This window comes from Propithecus coquereli, unplaced genomic scaffold, assembly GCF_000956105.1.
Source record: "Propithecus coquereli isolate 6110/MARCELLA unplaced genomic scaffold, Pcoq_1.0 Scaffold262, whole genome shotgun sequence".
NCBI classification, from domain to species: domain Eukaryota; kingdom Metazoa; phylum Chordata; class Mammalia; order Primates; family Indriidae; genus Propithecus; species Propithecus coquereli.
Window position 1 is genome coordinate 4,085,145 of NW_012148197.1, and position 17,888 is coordinate 4,103,032.

Consider the following 17,888-nt stretch of genomic DNA (forward strand, 5'->3'; position numbering starts at 1 on the left):
AGGACAGTTTTTATCAAGTCATTCTCTGTAATCAGAATATAAAAATTATCCCAACATTTCTCTTTGAAAATGGATCTTCAGAGACTCAGTAGGCCTTTATGCATTACTAATGAGTTCTTTAGTGAAACATTTTATCTTTTACTAAAATAAATCTCTCTTATTAAATTTTCCATATGAGAAATCTGATAGTGTTTAAGCTGACTAGTTGCATTGTTAGAAAATCATTGTACTTGTTAAGGATTTGAGGGGTTGTCATAGTTTATTTTTGAGCAAATGGGAGGGGGAATCTTGTTACCTGAGCTCATGAAAAAAATCGGAATGCGCATTCACAGAATCAAACCTTAGTGTTAGAAGACACTGTACTGGCGTATCCTCCAATCTCATGAAAAAATAATATTATCTAGCATTTCTTACAGGAAAACTGTGTTAGTTTTCTAGGGCTGCTATAACAAGTATCATAAATCAGATGGCCTGAACAAGAGAAATTCATTTTCTCACAGTTCTGGAGGCTAGAGGTCCAAAACCAAGGAGCCAGCAAAGCCATGCTCCCTCTGAAGGTCCCTGGAAGGATATTTCAGGCCCCTCCCCTGCCTCTCGTTGCCTCAGACCTTCCTTGGCTTAAAGGTGGCCGTCTTCTCCCTGTGTCTCTTCACATTGTCGTCCCTCTGTGTCCAAATCCTCCCTTCTTATAAGGGCACTAGTCATACTGGCTTAGGGCCCACCCAAACCATCTCCTCTTAACTTAATTGTATTTCTAAAGACCCTAGCTCCAGCTAAGGTCACTTTCTCAGCTACTAAGGGTTAGGATTTCAATATATCTTTTTGGGGAGACACAATTCAACCCAGAACATTGACCACCCACTGTAACCTCCTGTAAAGCTCATTATCACACAAGGTTACTCAGTCTGTTCTAAACAAATCTCACATGTTGAGCAAGAAATCTGTTACCCCATAGCTTCTCCCATGGGCCACGAGGGGCAGTGGAGAAGGCACACATTTTGGTGAGAGAAGGCCAGAATTTAGCCCTGGTTTACTTTAACAACATGACCTTGGAGAGTACCTTTAAATCTCTCTGGGCCTCATCCTCCTTACCTTTAAATTACAGTCACATGTTACAGGGATGTTGTGAAGCTCTAATAAGATACTGTGTGTGAAGAATACTTTTTAAGGTGCCATACGAATGTTCCATTGCAAGTTTCTTAAAAACGGCTCTGCACAGGGGTGATGGCACGGACTTCGAGGCCAGTCCGCCAGGCCGACCACCGCCCAGCTCTGCCACTTACTGGCCATGTGACCTTGGAAAGTTACTTCCCCTCTCTATGCCTCTGTTTCATCCCATAAAATGGAACTATTAACAGCACTTCTTTTGAGAGCTTATAATGAAGAATAAACGGATATGATCTTTAAGAAGCATTTAGAAACTACCTGATACACGATGCGTGCCAGATTATATAAGTCTTTGCTATTTTTATCAAGGGTGGGGCCGTGGCTTAGTGTCCTGTGTGCAATTCCATCCCAGTTTCTGGAGGAGAGCAGATGCTCCAAAACTGTCAGATAAATAAAGGAATGGAGGCACGCCACTTCCACCCTCGGGGACACAGACAAGCCCCACACCTCTTCCATCTAACTCTGTCAACTTACCCTTCCCCAACCGGTGCATAAATGGCCATGCCATGGTGCAAGATGCTGCACCCTCCACCTTCCCAGACTGTTTTTTCTGCAGTTCAGGTCTGCAGGCCATTCCCAAGCCATCACGTACATATGGTCCCTGACTTAAGATGGTTGGATTTACAATTTTATTTGACTGTAGTGCAAAAACCATACACATTTAGTACACTCTTCAACTCAAGATGGGGTTACGTGGGATAAACGCATCATAAATTGAAAATACTGTAAGCTTAAAACGTGCTTTCAACATAGGATATTTTCCATTTACCATGGATTTATCAGGACATAACTCCAATGTAAGTCCAGGAGTGTCTGTAATCCAAGCCAGTATGAGAGGAATGTTCTTTCCTTGTGTTGCTCGAAATGCACTCTTAAAAGAATGCTCTATTTTCCCACTTCTTCCAGTGCTTCTTAACCCAGTCTTCCTCCCCGTCCTGCCCACCCCTTCCCTATGCCTCCATCCATGGGCACCAACCCTTCTCCCACCCCTTGCTGGGAGCCTTCCAACTCAGACAGAGGGCACTCTGGCTTTGTCACAGCGTATTTATAATCAGGTGTGACATTCAAAATATTTTATGATAAATACCTTCCAGGTGGGCAGCAAAACCCCCTGCTGTGCAGGTTTAACTCTTTTATTGTTGGGGCCCAGGATGGGGAGATGCTGGGATTTTGGAGGAAAGACTGGAGTAGCCACAGAAGGGGGGAAAAGACTTGACACGAAGCAGGCTTGGGGCAGGGGCTATTTTCTACCTGGGATAGAAGTATTTCCAGGATTTTAATAAATGACACAGCTGCACCGGAGCACATGCGATAAATATCAGCCTTTAGGGCCAGCTGTCTGTCTGTGCCCAAATTCCAGGCAGCCCTCCACAGGGGTAGGTGATCCACCATATGGTATTTCAAATCAGATTGAAAAAGACTATACAATAGCAGAAGTAGTATAATAAGGTGGATAGATTTCACCTATTTTAAAAATTGCCCAGCTTCTGGAATTGCAAACGGGGAATGATAATGAAAATAGCAGCTGATATTTACTAGGCGTTTACAGTCAGCCCTCTGTATCCACGGGTTCCACGTCCGTGGATTCGACAAACCATGGACTGAAAATATTCAAAAAATATTGCATCTGCACTGAACATGTACAGATTTTTTTTCTGGTCATTACTCTCTAAACAATAGAGTATAACAACTATTTCTATAGCATTTACATTGTATTAGGTGTTAAAAGTACAGCAATCTAGAGATGATTTAAAGTATACAGGAGGATGTGTGTAGGTTATGTGCAGATACTACACCATTTTATATCAGGGACTTGAGCATCCTGGATTTTGGTATCCTAGGAGGTCCTGGAACCAATTCCCCACGGATCCTCTGGGACAACTGTACTTTGTTCCAGATGCTACGTGAAAGCCTTTATAAGTCTTCAGGAATTTAACCCCCATAGAGTGGTTGTGAACTACCCCAGCTTGTTTTAATCCCCGAAATGACCAACTCTTACTTCTCCCACCCCCAGCTAGACAGTATGATAAAGATCTTATTTTAGATGTTAAATGTCCCTTCCTCTGGGGTCATTCCTGACCTCTAAACTCGGGAGAGCCCCCCACAATATGTTCACACAGCCTATCATGGCATCGATCACATTGTCTTAATTGTCCACTTAATGTCACAGGGCTTGGCACCTAGAAGGGCTTCAGTATATATTTGTTGAAGGAGAGAAGGAAGATCATTTGATGACACCACTGAGTGCTCACTGTGTGAGGGTCCCTGTACCATGGGCTTTGAAGAAAACAGGAAGGAGGCAGGAAAGGCGTGCCCTCCCCTACAGGAAGCATCCCCAGGCTGTGATATTAATATTTCATGAGACTTCTACTTCACCTGTGGCACTGCACACGTTTATGAACATGGTGTCGGAAAACCTAGACACTATGAAGTCAAACAGCCACTAGACTGGTTTGGTGTCAGGTTAATATATTACCATAGTCCACACCAGCCAATGTACCTCTGTGACTCAGAAGACATTTATATTCTAGTTAAATAAAATAATTTTCAGCTGAAGCATCTGGTGCCTGGAAGTTTGTTTCCTTGAATCTCTAGAGAACTGAGGGGCTATTTTTGGTCTCTCTGATTTCTCTTAACTGGCATACTTTTGGTTACCATATAAAATTAAAAGGATGAACAATTCTTACCAGTAAAGGCAGGGGTTGGCCCCTTCATCAAACTGCCAAACAGCTCTCCCTAATCACCAGACATAGGTAGTATGAGAAATTGAAACTGCCCAAGCAACCAAAATCCATTTTTTAAAAAAGGCTTAAATATACTTTGAAATGGCAAACTACAAACAATTGACCTACTTTGCCTTTCCTCCTCATTTATTAATGTATACATTTTGTTTATTTAAAATGGTCACAAAATTAATGTCAGGGGCCTAGGCCTATAGTGCTTGGAGGAATGGGACAGCTGTATTGGCATAATAATGAATGAGTCACCTATTCTAAAAGCACCTGTGCTGGCCTCAAGGTTTTCCCAGCCCTCTGGGGACAACAAGCTGCCCTAAATGCAAATCCAGGGATGAGAACACTCAGATGCATTTGCAACTAACTCCCTTGAAGAAAGGCAAAAGCACCAGCCTTGGGGGAGAACTCTGGGCAGCATCCCAGAGTCCAAGTGAGGTGGGGAAATGATCCATCAGACCTATTTGTATGGTTTTCTGGGAAGAAAATGCAAACGGACTTCTGGTCACCCACTTATGTAACTTGATTCCCACTTTTCCTTCTCCTCCCCCAAACTCATAGCTGTGCAATCGGTGGTGGTGGGTGAAATTGGAGGTGGCAGTGACTGCCTACCAGCATTGTGATTTTTCCTCATTCACCCACCAGGCTACATTGCCAAATATCCCTTATATCACCCTATACATTTCGCCCATATCACGAAAGCAACAGAGGAAAAGGAACATACCCCAGAAGAGAGAAGACTGTAAATATCTCATTTTTATCTGTCTTTAATAAGTACAAAATTTTATGCTGTTTACCAAATAATCATTGCCTATCTAGACTATAAAAGATATATTATAATATAAATTGAACCAAATAATAAACAGAAAGAGCCTAATGGAGATTCATGCATAATATCTATGATGTGGGTAATTGTTCATTTTGATGGAAGTTCTGATTATCATTTGCTTATAATGATTCCCTGAATCTATAGTTTCCTCCTAATTTTAATGCCCTTACATGGCTGTATTTTATTTACTATGTTCTGTAGTTGGAACTAATAACACAAAAAAGCTCATGTGACTCAATTAGTTTATTTAAATTCAAAAGAAGCCTAAAAGCCTAATCTGTCACTTGCCTTAGAGTAGAGCTACTTCAGCCACATAGTTAATGTTATAAATTAAGCTCTTATAAATAACCATTTTATTCCCCTGCATTTTCACTTGCCCACATCCTTCCAGAGACATACTAGAGGAAGAAGAGGAGGTTAAGGCCAAATTTTAAACTCAGCCTTGGCCTACCTGACTCAGACCCATAAAAACCATGGACCAATAAAAATCAGCTCATTTACTCAACTTTATTTTTCCCTGCTTTCCAAAACTGGGAGAGGTTTTGAAACTGTAGGGAAAATGAGGCTGGGAACATTTGATACACCCAGCCAGTTTAGTCACTTAGAGAATATCTGCTAAACAACTTACGCAGCACAAGGAACAAAACAGTGATCTGTTTGATCGAATTTTTCACTTCCAAGCTGGGTACACGGTGGGTACTTAATAAATCCTCCTAGACTTCATCGATTCTGACTTAATTCGCCACTTCTGCTGAATCTCCTCATGCCTCATCACGTAGACTTCTCATAATTCTCAGAACATATCTGGACCGTTACCAACATATAATACATCCCTGGTGTCACTGTTTACAGTAACTGCTGTTTTATGTGGCTTTCCCCTTTACTAGATAAGGAACATTCAAGGGGAAAATAGATGTGGGAAAAACACAGATAGCAATTTACATTTTTTTCCGAGCAACTTCTGCTGTCTCTTGGGCCCTAACAACCATCACAGGGAGTTGGGAGATGGGAATAAGATCAGCACCATTTGACAGATGAGAAAATTGAGGCACAGGCTATTATAAATTATTTGTAAAAGTTCATATAACCACTATGGGATGAAGTCACAAACAGAATTCTGGGATTTCCCAGCTGTAATGCATAGTTGCTTTAAACTTTAGATTAGTCATGCCATGTTGATCACCCCTGGCAAGTTTCAGCAGGGGTGATATCAAAGAAAAACAGATCTGAGGCTCTTTGAAGGGGTAAATGACCGAAGCTGGCACTGAGAACAAGAATAACAAAGGGTTAAAGAGTGTGGTAGGCCAGACAGAAGCACAGTGATAGGGAACTGAGCAAGTACCAGAGAGGTTGTTTTCAATACCATGCATTTTTTCCTACTATGCAAAGAAAGTGTCAATAGTAATAGTAACGATGATGATGATGATAATGATGGTAATGATAAAGCTTAGAGAGTGCTTACTACGTGCCAGGAACTGTTCAAACATTCTGTATGCATTAACTCTTAATCCTTATCAAAAGGCTCTGAGGCAGGAACTATTACTATCACCATTTTACAGACGTGGCAACTGGAGGCTGCGAGGTCCCACTTGCCCAAGGTCCTGTGGCAAGAACTGCAAAGCTGAATTTTAAGTCCAAGTAGTCTGATCCTGAGACTGTTCTCTGATTCATTAGTTTAAACTGCGTCTCCAGGAGAGGTTCCAAGACAGAACAGGCTTCAGGAATATAACTCCAGAGCAAGAGCATCTGTCTAGACCTTAGGGCTTCACTAAGCTGGTCTTGGGTGTGTGGAATGCAAGAAATCTGACAGGCTCTTCCATGACTTTCCCATGGCCGACTTTGGGGTCTAGAGCAAGCTCCCAGACTCGAAGTGTCCCTGAAGGCTGCTTTTGGAGCATGTACCATCTGCCCTCAATAGTAGATGACCACTTGCTGTTCCACAGCCTGGCCTGCTCTCGTAAAAACATCATCACGTGCTGAAAGCAGCAAGTGGCCAAGACAGAGCTGGAAGAGGCCAAATTCAGAAGATCAGGCTGTGAGTCCGGCCCTCAACCGGAATTATTTTTCCCCCAAAGGTTTTTCTTTTCATTCTGCAGATCAATGACTCAGCCCACACAAAATCACAATTCAAATTACATACAAGTAATACATACAGCAGGGGCCTATTTAACTGTTTGAATTGTAGATTATATAAAATCCATTGCTTTTTCCATGGAAAACTAATGGGATATAGTTGTCTGATAGCTATTCCTATGGGCAAAAACTCCTATTGTTAATGGGAGAGTCTTTAACAATCTTCGAATTAATCTGTTTTCTTTTTGCTTGCATATTTTAATTGACTTTTTCAATTAGGAACATGCTAGAAAAAGATTCTAAAAATTATTTGTTTTAAAATAAGCAATTAGAAAAATCTTCATTTCTCAGTTATGCTTCTCTTCCTCACACCAACCTGATTCTGAAGTCTCTTCTTAGCCCAAACTGCATTTATTCTGTCCCACGCCATGTAATTTAATGGCCATGCAATTCTAATAGCTCCGATCTGTTCTTCTGCCAAGTACATATTACAGTTGTTTAGCGTCTTTCTTTATCCTATTGAGAATCGACATGAGTACTCTGTATTAGAATCTTCCATGGTCGCTTATTTTAATAAACTTAATTCAGCTTGAAATTCTAACTTGATTGTAACCATCACCCCTAATCTAAATATTCCTGGAGTAGAGATTATTCTTGTACGTAGAATAAACTGCACAAATCCAATGTAGACTCCATCAGAATTCTGTTAGTGTTTTTAAACAGGTGATCTCCAAACAATAGAAACTATGATAAAATTAGAAATATAACATCTAATAAGCAGGGAAAGATTTAAATGTAACATAAGGCATAAATCTGATCTTGTTATTCTCCTGCTTAAAAACTTTCAATGGCAATAAGTTCATATCCCTTTAGCCAGGCTCTCAAAGTTCTTGTCTGGTTTCTGCCTACTACTTCCTGCCTCATTCCTTATCACCCCCCATCCTCCTACCCACACCCCCTTCTGTGCTGTAGCCTTAAAAAAAACTGCTTGCCAGTCCCCAGATGGGACATTCTCCTAGCACACTCTCCTCCTCTGAATGTTCTCATCATTTTAATCTTCCTCAAGACACACACATAAGCAACACACACACACACACTTTGGCCACCACTCACTCCCTTGCCAAGTTTCTACTCATCCTTCAGATCTCCATTTAAATGTCACTTCTCCAGAGACCTTCCCTGACCCACCAATCTCAGTTCTGACCCTTGCCCACTATCCTTTCTCAGCATACTCCTCCAGAACATGTATCACAGTTTGTAATTAGGCCTTGATCCGCGACATGATTTGGTTAAGATCTGTTTTCTCTACAAGTATGAAGTATTCATGAAGGAAGACAACATGTCTTGTTTTTCTTACCTTTGTTCAACTAGCACTGAGCACAATTCCTGGGTTGTAGTAGGATCTCAATAAAAATTTGTTGAATGAATAAATCAATGAATGAGACCTTAGCCTGGAAATATACAACTACATGCTGGTTGCAGACTTGGCATGTCCCACTTGGGGTGAGCAAAGCCCCCAAGGGTTTACGTGACCCTTGAGCTAGTCCCTGGTGTGGGTCCATCTGACTGGCCATGGCCAGGGCTCCCAGCTTCCAGTTCCAGTAAGACTCTGCGCTCTGCAATGGCAAGCTCCCACCTCCAGCCCGCAGAAGCTGCACCATTCCGTGTCACTAGACACTGGACCCTACCTCCCTTATCACTCCGGAAACAGTGTTTTGCCAAGAACTAAAAGGAAGAGAAAGCTAAACCAAACCAAAACGAAAAGCAAATCCCAAAAGCCACAGAAAGATTTTTCCAGGACATTTTTGTCTTTATTTCTTGGACTAAAACCAAGAGATACTATTTTTGACACCTCTGTTTTGTTTCACAGTGATATACAAAGATGTTTTAGGCTTCTACACGCTGCCCTCTCTCACTCCCTTGTGACAAGTTGCTTTGATAATCAGTTTCTGTACAATGATGCATATCCTGGCAAATCTTATGTCTTAACAAAAACTTCCTTACAAATTGTTCACTGTGTCAAGTAGCTCATTATATTTTGACAATAGCGTTTCCATTAGGATTTTAGAATCCTATAGGATCCCTTATTAAAATTCTACTACCTAGAGTCTCTGAGGGTTTGAATTACTGTGCTTGAGACATCCCACGGTGCAACATTCTTCAACATATTAATACTAGATTGAGCTGGGAGTCAGAGTTGTCTCTTTAAACATGGGCATTTGCAGAAGAACCCTGTAGAACTGAAAATAATTTTAAACACAAAAACTTGAATAAGTATCACTAAGTAGCTTTTATCATGTTTTAATGTGGAAGTTTATTCTATGGAAGAACCAAAGAGCCAATCGAAATACTTCTAAATTGGTGATCCTGTACTTACTGGAAACAAAATACCATATAGAAATATTTTTCTTTCTTTGATAATAATAACATCATTTACTCAGTGCTTACTATGTGCCGGGTATTTTTCTAAGCCTTTTGCATGTGTTAACTCATTTAATCACACAACAGCACCAAGAGGAAGACACAATGATTATTTTCATTGTGCAAATGAAGAAAAAATTCAAGGAATTGCTCAAAGCCACACAGCTAGGAAAAGGCAGAGCCAAGTTATGAGCCGAGAACTGTGAGCTTAACTACTCCTCCGTTCCCACAATGTGTGGGTCCAGCCAAATAATCATTTTCCGTTCCCAAATTTTCATATATATTTTATTATATTTAATATTTTATTATGCATCCTATTATTTTATGAAAGATAATGCTAGATTTTTATCCTTCTTGGATGGTAACTATTGCTAATAAATAGCTTGGTATAGTGATGTAATTGAGTCAGGCAGACCAGGATTTAAAATCTAGTTCTTCCACTTAGCAGTAAGGTGACCTTGGGAATGTTTCTTAATCTTCTGAGCCCATCTGCTATTTTGTTTTTTATTTTTTTTTAGAGACAGGGTCTCACTGTGCTACCCAGGGTGGAGTGCAGTGGTCTGATCATAACTCACCGCAGCCTCGAACTCCTGAACTCAAGCAATCCTCCTGCATTGGCCTCCCAACGTGCTGGGATTACAGGCATGAGCCACCGTGCCCAGCCTGCTAGCTGCTATTTTGTGAAGTAGGGATCATTACTGCTATTATAAGGAGAAAATGAGATAAACATATACAAATTGCCTGGGATGTAGGTGATCAATAATATTCCCTAGTACAAGTATGTATGGACACTAGGAAATGACATTAATTCTCATGAAAAAGAAGGTTCCATCAATAAATTACTAATTTGATGTCATAAACCATTTTCTATTAGCCAAAAATAGTTTATATAGTTCCCTAAGAGTCCCAGTTGTACCAAGGGATAATAGCATTTACAAGACAATTGTATTTTTCCAGTCAAGTCAAAATTTGTATGTGCAGTTACAAAGCTACATTAAAAGACTAGTGATCAAATTGACAATTATATGAGTGAACAAAATTAAACAGCCATACAGATAGAAATGTGGACATTTCACTAATTCCATTCCCATTCTGCAAAGCTCTGCTTTCCCCAATCTCTCCGTTAGACCCATCTGTATGTTTATGTGCATAGACCCGTAAGTGCATCTTGAATACATGAGCTTCTCTGGGTGTCAGCTTCCAAGTGCAGTGTTTGTGGCTAACGCGTGTTTGGATTGAGGTTGTTAGAGAGAAGCCTGTCATGGCTTATCTTCTATACAAGAATTGCATTCTGTTTAATCCTCCCACAACCAGCTGAAGGGCTATAACTATGTTCTGTTCCCTGTAACCACCTCCCATCATAGATGATCAGATCGTATTTAGCCACCAGACATAAAGACAGCCATTCCAGAGACCTGCGTTGTATGTGCTGGCTCAATTGAAATGCTCTCTCGGAGATTTGATTTTAACAAACAGAGAGACTGAGTCGATTGTCAAAGGAGGGAAGAAAGGGAAGTGAAGTAAGAGATGCCTGAAGCAAGTTGACAGGGCTGGAGGGACTGAGAAGTCACAAAGCAATGAGTAAAGTTAGAAGTAAAAATAAAAAAGATCATATGTGCAGAGAGAAGCAGATGGAGAGAGAGAGATTCCTAAACTGCTTTGATTTAGAGTGGGTTCCAGTTGCAGTTCCAATTTACCTGTATCTTTCCGCTAGACCTTCCAACACTTGCCTGTGTGTTCGTACATAGCAGACTGAATGAAACATCCACAGTATGAACTTGAGACTAAGGAGACACACTGACATTGCCCATTGTTATAGACTCTAATTAGCAGAAAACGAGGACCTGTTCATTTTGATGTCCTTGGCACCGACCTGGTTATCCTCCCCAAAGAGGGATGCAACTGCTAACGCTGCTAACAGTGGACCCTCAGGACAGCATCAGTTGATCAGCACAGACCACCAGGCCTGTGCTTCCCTTCTCCACGGCAGCGGGGGAAGATTCAAACTCCAGAGAGGGAGCCTGAGCTGCCAAAAGTGCAGCTGAAATTAGTGGGAAGCAGAGTGAGAACTCCAGATGTTTAGAATTAGGATGACTATAAACAAATTCATTTCCCCAGATCCACCAAGCTTGCTTTTTAAAATTATTTTTATATCTGGTAAACAAATCCATATTCTCTTTTCTTGGTTGCAAATGGACTAATTGTTTAGGGAATGATAATACTTAAACTGGTTAACACAGTTTGCTATTCTTTCTCCAGAAAGTATATAATTCACACACCAAAGTAATTATTCTCTCAACAAGTGTTTTGAAAATTTGGGGATTAAGTATAAACACTGCCATAGGCAATGACTCTTTGAGACTGGTTTTATGCACACCTGTTACCTAATTATTTTTATGTTTGTTTTGCCAGCTTTAGCATCTGAATGTTACTTTAGCCATGAACACTCTTCACTGTGGCACATCATGACATCAAATTCGATACTCCTGTCATGGGGTAGGGCAGGGATAATAGAGTGACGGCTTTTGTGTTACAAAGTACCAGTTGCAGATCGTGATCTGAGTTCAGGCCTGGGACTTTCACCTGTGCATATATCACCAAGAAATGTCCACCCCTGTATAATTGTTGCCTCTTCATCAATAAGTCTAAATAAAGGATGTCTTCAGCTAATCTGGAGCACGCATTTAAAATTCTTATTACTATTTCCACTGCACAAATTTGTCATAGAACTATTCATACTTGGATATCACTGTAGCATGTACAAACCAGTGTGTAGCAAGTTCAAAGACTCCTTTTGATGGGTCACAATGGATATGCTCCTCTGGTTGCTTTCCATACTGCATAGGAGGAGGATCTTGCCTTCACACTCAGCAACCACATTTCTTTGGAATCTATTGTCAGGGTTTAGAATCCATTAAAAAAAAAGAAAAAAAAGGAATTTAAAAAAAAAAAAAAAAAAACCTCAGGAAGCTTCTCTGCTCAATAGGTTCAATTATCCTTAATAATCATATAATATTTGGTTCACTCCTCCCCAGCATACACACACACACACACAAACATACACACACACATACGTACACACACACACACACATAGGATCCTTGGCTTTGTGTATATATAAGAAGCAATCGTGAAATGGTTGATGTTGGAGTTGCAAGCTACTTATAACAGTCCTAAAACCAAAACATTCGTTTTACAGGGCCGTTGTTCAAGAGAGAACTGCAAGTATCTTCACCCTCCGACACACTTAAAAACTCAACTAGAAATTAATGGGAGGAACAATTTGATCCAGCAAAAAACTGCAGCAGCAATGCTTGCCCAGCAGATGCAATTTATGTTTCCAGGAACACCACTTCATCCAGTGGTGAGTACATCTTATCTAATGATGGGCTGGGTGATTAAAGTGTTGGTACGGGCAATGCCACATTGACCCAAGATGACCTCCTTCCACTTTGTCACTTTGGTTACAATGAAAGCAAATAGCTTTGCAGTTCAATAGATGCTGGAAAATAGTTTCGTTTTTTTTTTAATTTTTAACGCAAAAATATTTGTGGAAACAGGAGGCAAAGACAATTTCTGATCAATATCCGGAGAATCTGTGTCATTCCAACTCTTTCTCATTAGTAAACTCTATATCTGAACCATCTTAGAACGGAAATAGTTCTACATTTTCATTTAGAGTGTGAATTGATAATCTATGTATCGAAGAGAGGTTGTGATGCCTAAAATATTTTTAGCGATGTAGCAAAGAGATTATTTAGTTCAATGGCACCATTTTAAGGATGAGGAAAGTGAGAAACCAGAGAATTTCAATGATTTCCCCGATGCCATGCAGCTAATAAATTGTGGAGCTGGGACTTAACTCAGACGTGCTAGCAAGAGCGCTTTCCACGGTCTGCTCCAGCCAGAGCCTGACAGTGGCCCCCAAGGAAAGGTGGCAAAGGCAGCAGGAGTAAAAGAAAACCTGCCAGAGTGAGTCACTTAGGTCTCCTGTCTCTCAGAGGCCTGCGAAGGGTGTGGCAGTTGTGACAATGACCACAAGATCAAATGCCCAAGGGAGTTCATAGGAATATATATTGCCTAATATTTTCCTCCTGGTTTTGCTGTGTTTGAAAGTACTTCCTTAAAGGAATGGAAACGGGTTTTGGAATGGCACCCTTGGGAAAAGGAATGCATTTGACTTTAGTGGTTTTCATTTACATTTCTGAGTTGTTTGTCAGAAACAAGCTATTAACAATTTAAAAAAAAAATCAAAAGTGAGTGAAATTTGCTTTTTTTAAAAAAATACATGCACAAGAAAGACTGTTGTTTAAAAATCAGTCTTTATTGTAGGAAAAGTCTGTGTGACTGAAGCTGCTAAATTAAAAAGGACAGCTAACTGTGAATTCGGCTTTTTTACTGTCCTCCCATGAGATGGGGTGGGGAGGGCAAGGCTGGCCCAGAAGAGGAGTCGGAATCTGCGCAGGTTGTTAGCAACTCTGCTTGTCTCCAGGTTTCTGTACAGAGTAGCCAGGAATGAGCTTTGCCCAGAGTAAAAGAAATGCCAGATGCAGAGGCCTCCAAAATAAACAAGATACGGTCTTTTGGAGATAGACATACACATGAAAAGGGCAGAGTGAGATTCAGGCCCAGGAAATGATGAGATTAGATGAGGAAAAGCTGCCTGGAGGAGGCTCAAATAAGTGTATTGTCGAGGATGCGTAAGAACTTGCCCAGATGTAAGAACTGAACACAGAGAGATTTCTGAACACATTTCCTACCAAAAATAGGCATTTAAGTGGTTCTATTTAAAACTACACACATGTATAATTTATGGTCTCTTTATTTGATGCATGCATATAAATGATTTTATTAAATTACCTAGCTGCTAAAATAATTTAGTTATACATATTAAACGATGTTTTTGGCAATAAATTTAGACCCAGCAATGTCAACATAGCAACAGTGCATTATGTGTCACCCTCGTTTGACTCATACACATCCTATTTATTTAGAATTAACAAGGATTGACCCCTGGTACTCAATGACGGCACTGTTAATAAGAAGATTCCATTCCTACTGGCTACTATTGGTTGAACTTTTTTTGAAAGTTATGTTTATGTATTGTTTCAAACATGAATCAGAGGTCAATAATCACTATTTCTCTTTGAAAAGGAAATATTATAGTTAAATATTTTAGTAGGAGTTTTTAAATCACAAGAAGTATTGGAATAAAAATGTGACATGTTTAAAAATCATCACCTCTGCCAACAAATTAGTTCAAATTAGTGTAGTCAGCTGAATAATGGCCCTCATAGGTTCCTGGAGCCTACAATGTCATCGTATACGGAAACAGGGTCTTTGCAGATGGGATTAAGAATGTTGAGATAGGGAGATCCTCCTGGAATAAATGCGCTCGTAAGTGTCCTTTGAAGAGAGAGGCAGAGGGAGATTTGGTACAGATGGAAGAAGAGAAAGGCTATGTGACCACAGAGGCAGAGATTGGAGTGATGTGGCCACAGGCCAAGGCAGGCCAGCAGCCACCAGAAGGGGGAAGAGATGAGGGGGGACTCTCCCTTAGGGCCTCCCGGGGGGTGCAAGGAACTGCCAACACCTTGATGTTGGCCCAGTGAAACTGACGTGGGGCTGCTGGCCTCCAGAACTAGGAAAGGATAAATGTGCATTGTTTTAAGCCATCAGGTTTGTGGTAATTCGTTTACAGCAGCTACAAGAAACTAATAGATGCAGAAATTGCTTAAGACATATAAATTGATAAGCAGAGTCACAAGTACTATTACTCCATTTTTAGGCCTCCTTCTAGGCTAAACTTCTTTAAAGTGCAACGGATATTTTTCCCAGTCCCTCCTTCCTCTGTCCACCTCTGAACCCATTCCACTGACCTCTCTTGCCAGTGTCCTCCATATCACCAAACTGACGGTCACTTTTTGCTGTCGTTGTTGTTACAGTCTGAATCTTTGTGTCCCCTGCAAAATTCATATGTTGAAGTCCTAACCCCCAAGGTGATGGTATTAGGAGTAGGGCCTATGGAAGTCGATTAGGTCATGAAGGTGGAGCTCTCATGAATGGGATTAGTGTCCTTTCAAGAAGAAACACGGAGGAGAACGCTCACCTTTTTGCCGTGTGAGGACACAGTGAGGCCATCCTATCTATGAACCAGAAAGCAGGCCCTCACCAGACATCGAATCTGCCAGCACCTTGACCTTGACATCCCAGACTCCAGAAATGTGAAAAATAAATGTCTGTTGTTTATAAACCACCCAGTTCGTGATATTTTGTTGTAGGAGCCAGAATGGACTAAGACAATTTATTCGGCCTCTTAGCTATACTCAACACGTGTCACCAATCTCTCCTCTGTTAAGTTCTCCTTTCTCTCTGATCATTCCCTCCTCTGTCTCCTTTGCCCATTATATTTCTCTATTATATGTTGAGGCTCCTAGAACTGGATATTTCTCTCCATCTACCCTCTCCTTTGTGGTCTCATCCATTCTTGTGGCTGTCAATCATCTACAGGCTGAGAACCCCAAATGTGTGCTTCCAGTCTAAACCTCTCCTCCGAGCCTTAGGCTCGTATATCCAACTTCCTATTGGACTCACCTTTAAATTTCTCACAGGAGCATGACATGTTCAAAATCAAATTCTTTACTACACTACATTCCCATTTCAGTAAATGGTATCATGAAGTGACAATCTCAAACCTAAATCCAGTGGACTCTTTCCTGCATGTTCTTTGACATTCAGTTCCTCAGCAAGTCCTGTCACACCTGCCTTCAAACACATCTACTTCTCCACCTCTCAGCACCCTTGTCTGAGGCCCCATCAACCTTTTTTCAAAATACCATATAAATGTTTCCTTCCTAATCTCTCAATTCCACTCTCGAACTACTCCAATATTTCCTATATGCAGCAACCCTTTAAAAAGAGGAGTCTTCTTAAAATATAAATAGGATCATATCACTGCCCTACTTAAAGGCCTTCAGTACTTCCCTGTTTCACTGGGGATAAAGCCTAAACATTTGACCTTGATTATGACCCCCAGTGGCTTCTGTGATCTGGTCCCCGCCAGCCCGCCATCTTATCCTGAGCCACTCTGCCTGTGTCCACTGAGACCAAAGCAGATTTTGAGCTCTGCATACCCAGAGCTGTGTGTGCCTCCTGGCTTTGCCCTTGCTGATGTGTCCTTGTGCTCGTCACAGGTTAACTCACCTTACTCACAGGGACTCAGATCCAGCCCTGCAACCCACCTCCAATCCCCACCATCCTTATCAATGAAACCCCCTCCTCTGCTTCGCCATACAAACGAACTGTGATTTTGTTTGTTTTGTTCTTTCCCACGAGCATTTCAGTTCAATAAACATACACAGTGTTCTGGCACCATGTTCGTACCAACAAATATTTATTAAATGAATGAAAATTCAAACCATTCTTTCCTCTTACAACTCTTCTGTCTCAAATTCCCTGTGTTTCAAAAGTCCCCCCCCACCTCGTTCCTCCTAGCAGTTTTTGTCTCCCCGATTCCTGTTAGGATAGAGCTGGAATTTGTCTTGCCGTTCCCTCCTGGAACACACACAGCCTTCACATGTGCATGCAAGATAAAGGAGCTGTGTGGGAGGCTGTGAGTGTGTGTGCAAGTGTGTGTGTGCTGTGAATGTGTGTGTGACTGTGCGTGTGTGCTATATTGTGAGTGCACGAGTGTGAGTATATAGTCAGTGTGAATGTGTTATATGTGTGACTGTGTTGGGTGTTGAGTGTGCAGTGAATGTATGTGCAAGTGTGTTGTGAGTGTATGTGTGTAGTGAATGTCTGTGTGTGGTGAGTGTGTGAATGCGTGTGTGAGTTGTGTGCGTGCAAGTGTGAGTGTGTGTCTGTGTTTTGTGTGTTGTTATAAGTGTGTAGTGTGTGTTGTGAGTGTGCATGTGTAGTGAATGTGTGTGTGTGAGTGTGTGCAAGTGTACATGTGTGTAGTGAATGTATGTGTGTGTGACTGCATGTTGCATGTTGTGTTGTGTGTAGTGAATATGTGTGCAAGTGTGTTGTGAGTGTACATGTGTAGTGAAGGTATGCGTGTGTGGTGTGTGTGTGTTGTGTGTGTGTAGTGTGTGTTGTGAGTGTACATGTATGTAGTTAATGTATGTGTGTGTGACTGCATGTTGCATGTTGTGTTGTGTGTAGTGAATGTGTGTCCAAGTGTGTTGTGAGTGTGCATGTGCAGTGAATGTATGTGAGTGTGTGTGGGAGTGTGGGAGTGTGAATGTATGTAAGTGAGTGTGTGAGAGCGTGTGTTTGTCATCCCTGAGACTGGATCTACTGATGTCACGTAGTGGAAACAAGAGCAGAGAGAGAGGAACCCGGGGCCAGAAACAGAGGAAGGTGGTGTGAGGAACAGAGGGAGGAAGTCGCCGGACCGGCATTTCGGAAGCGATTTTCCTCAAGAAGCTTCCTGCACATCTTGCCCTCGGGCCTCCCTCGCTGTGGGTTAGCGCTGCGCGGTGACGAGAGGACGAGATGACGTGGGCCAGACGGAGGCTGTCTGCGGCGGCCTGGCAGCAGCACTCTGCAGGAGCCGCGGGGCGGATGCTCCTGAGCTGGCGCTGCTGTGCTTGCAGGAACAGAATCACGGGAAGGGGCTGCCCTTCTCTTTTCTGATCCACCGGCTGAGAACCGAATTC

The 17,888-nt window shown here is 41.5% G+C and overlaps 1 protein-coding gene across 4 annotated transcripts in view; it reads left to right on the top strand.

Annotated features, from left to right (window-relative positions):
- The window catches only part of MBNL2 (muscleblind-like splicing regulator 2), a 156,433-nt gene that overhangs the window by 87,928 nt on the left and 50,617 nt on the right, over window positions 1-17,888 (top strand). For all 4 annotated transcript variants that reach the window (XM_012647351.1, XM_012647350.1, XM_012647353.1 and 1 more), the window contains exon 3: window positions 12,422-12,586. In XM_012647351.1, the coding sequence (XP_012502805.1) occupies window positions 12,422-12,586 (165 nt within the window). The remainder of the gene's footprint in view (window positions 1-12,421; window positions 12,587-17,888) is intronic.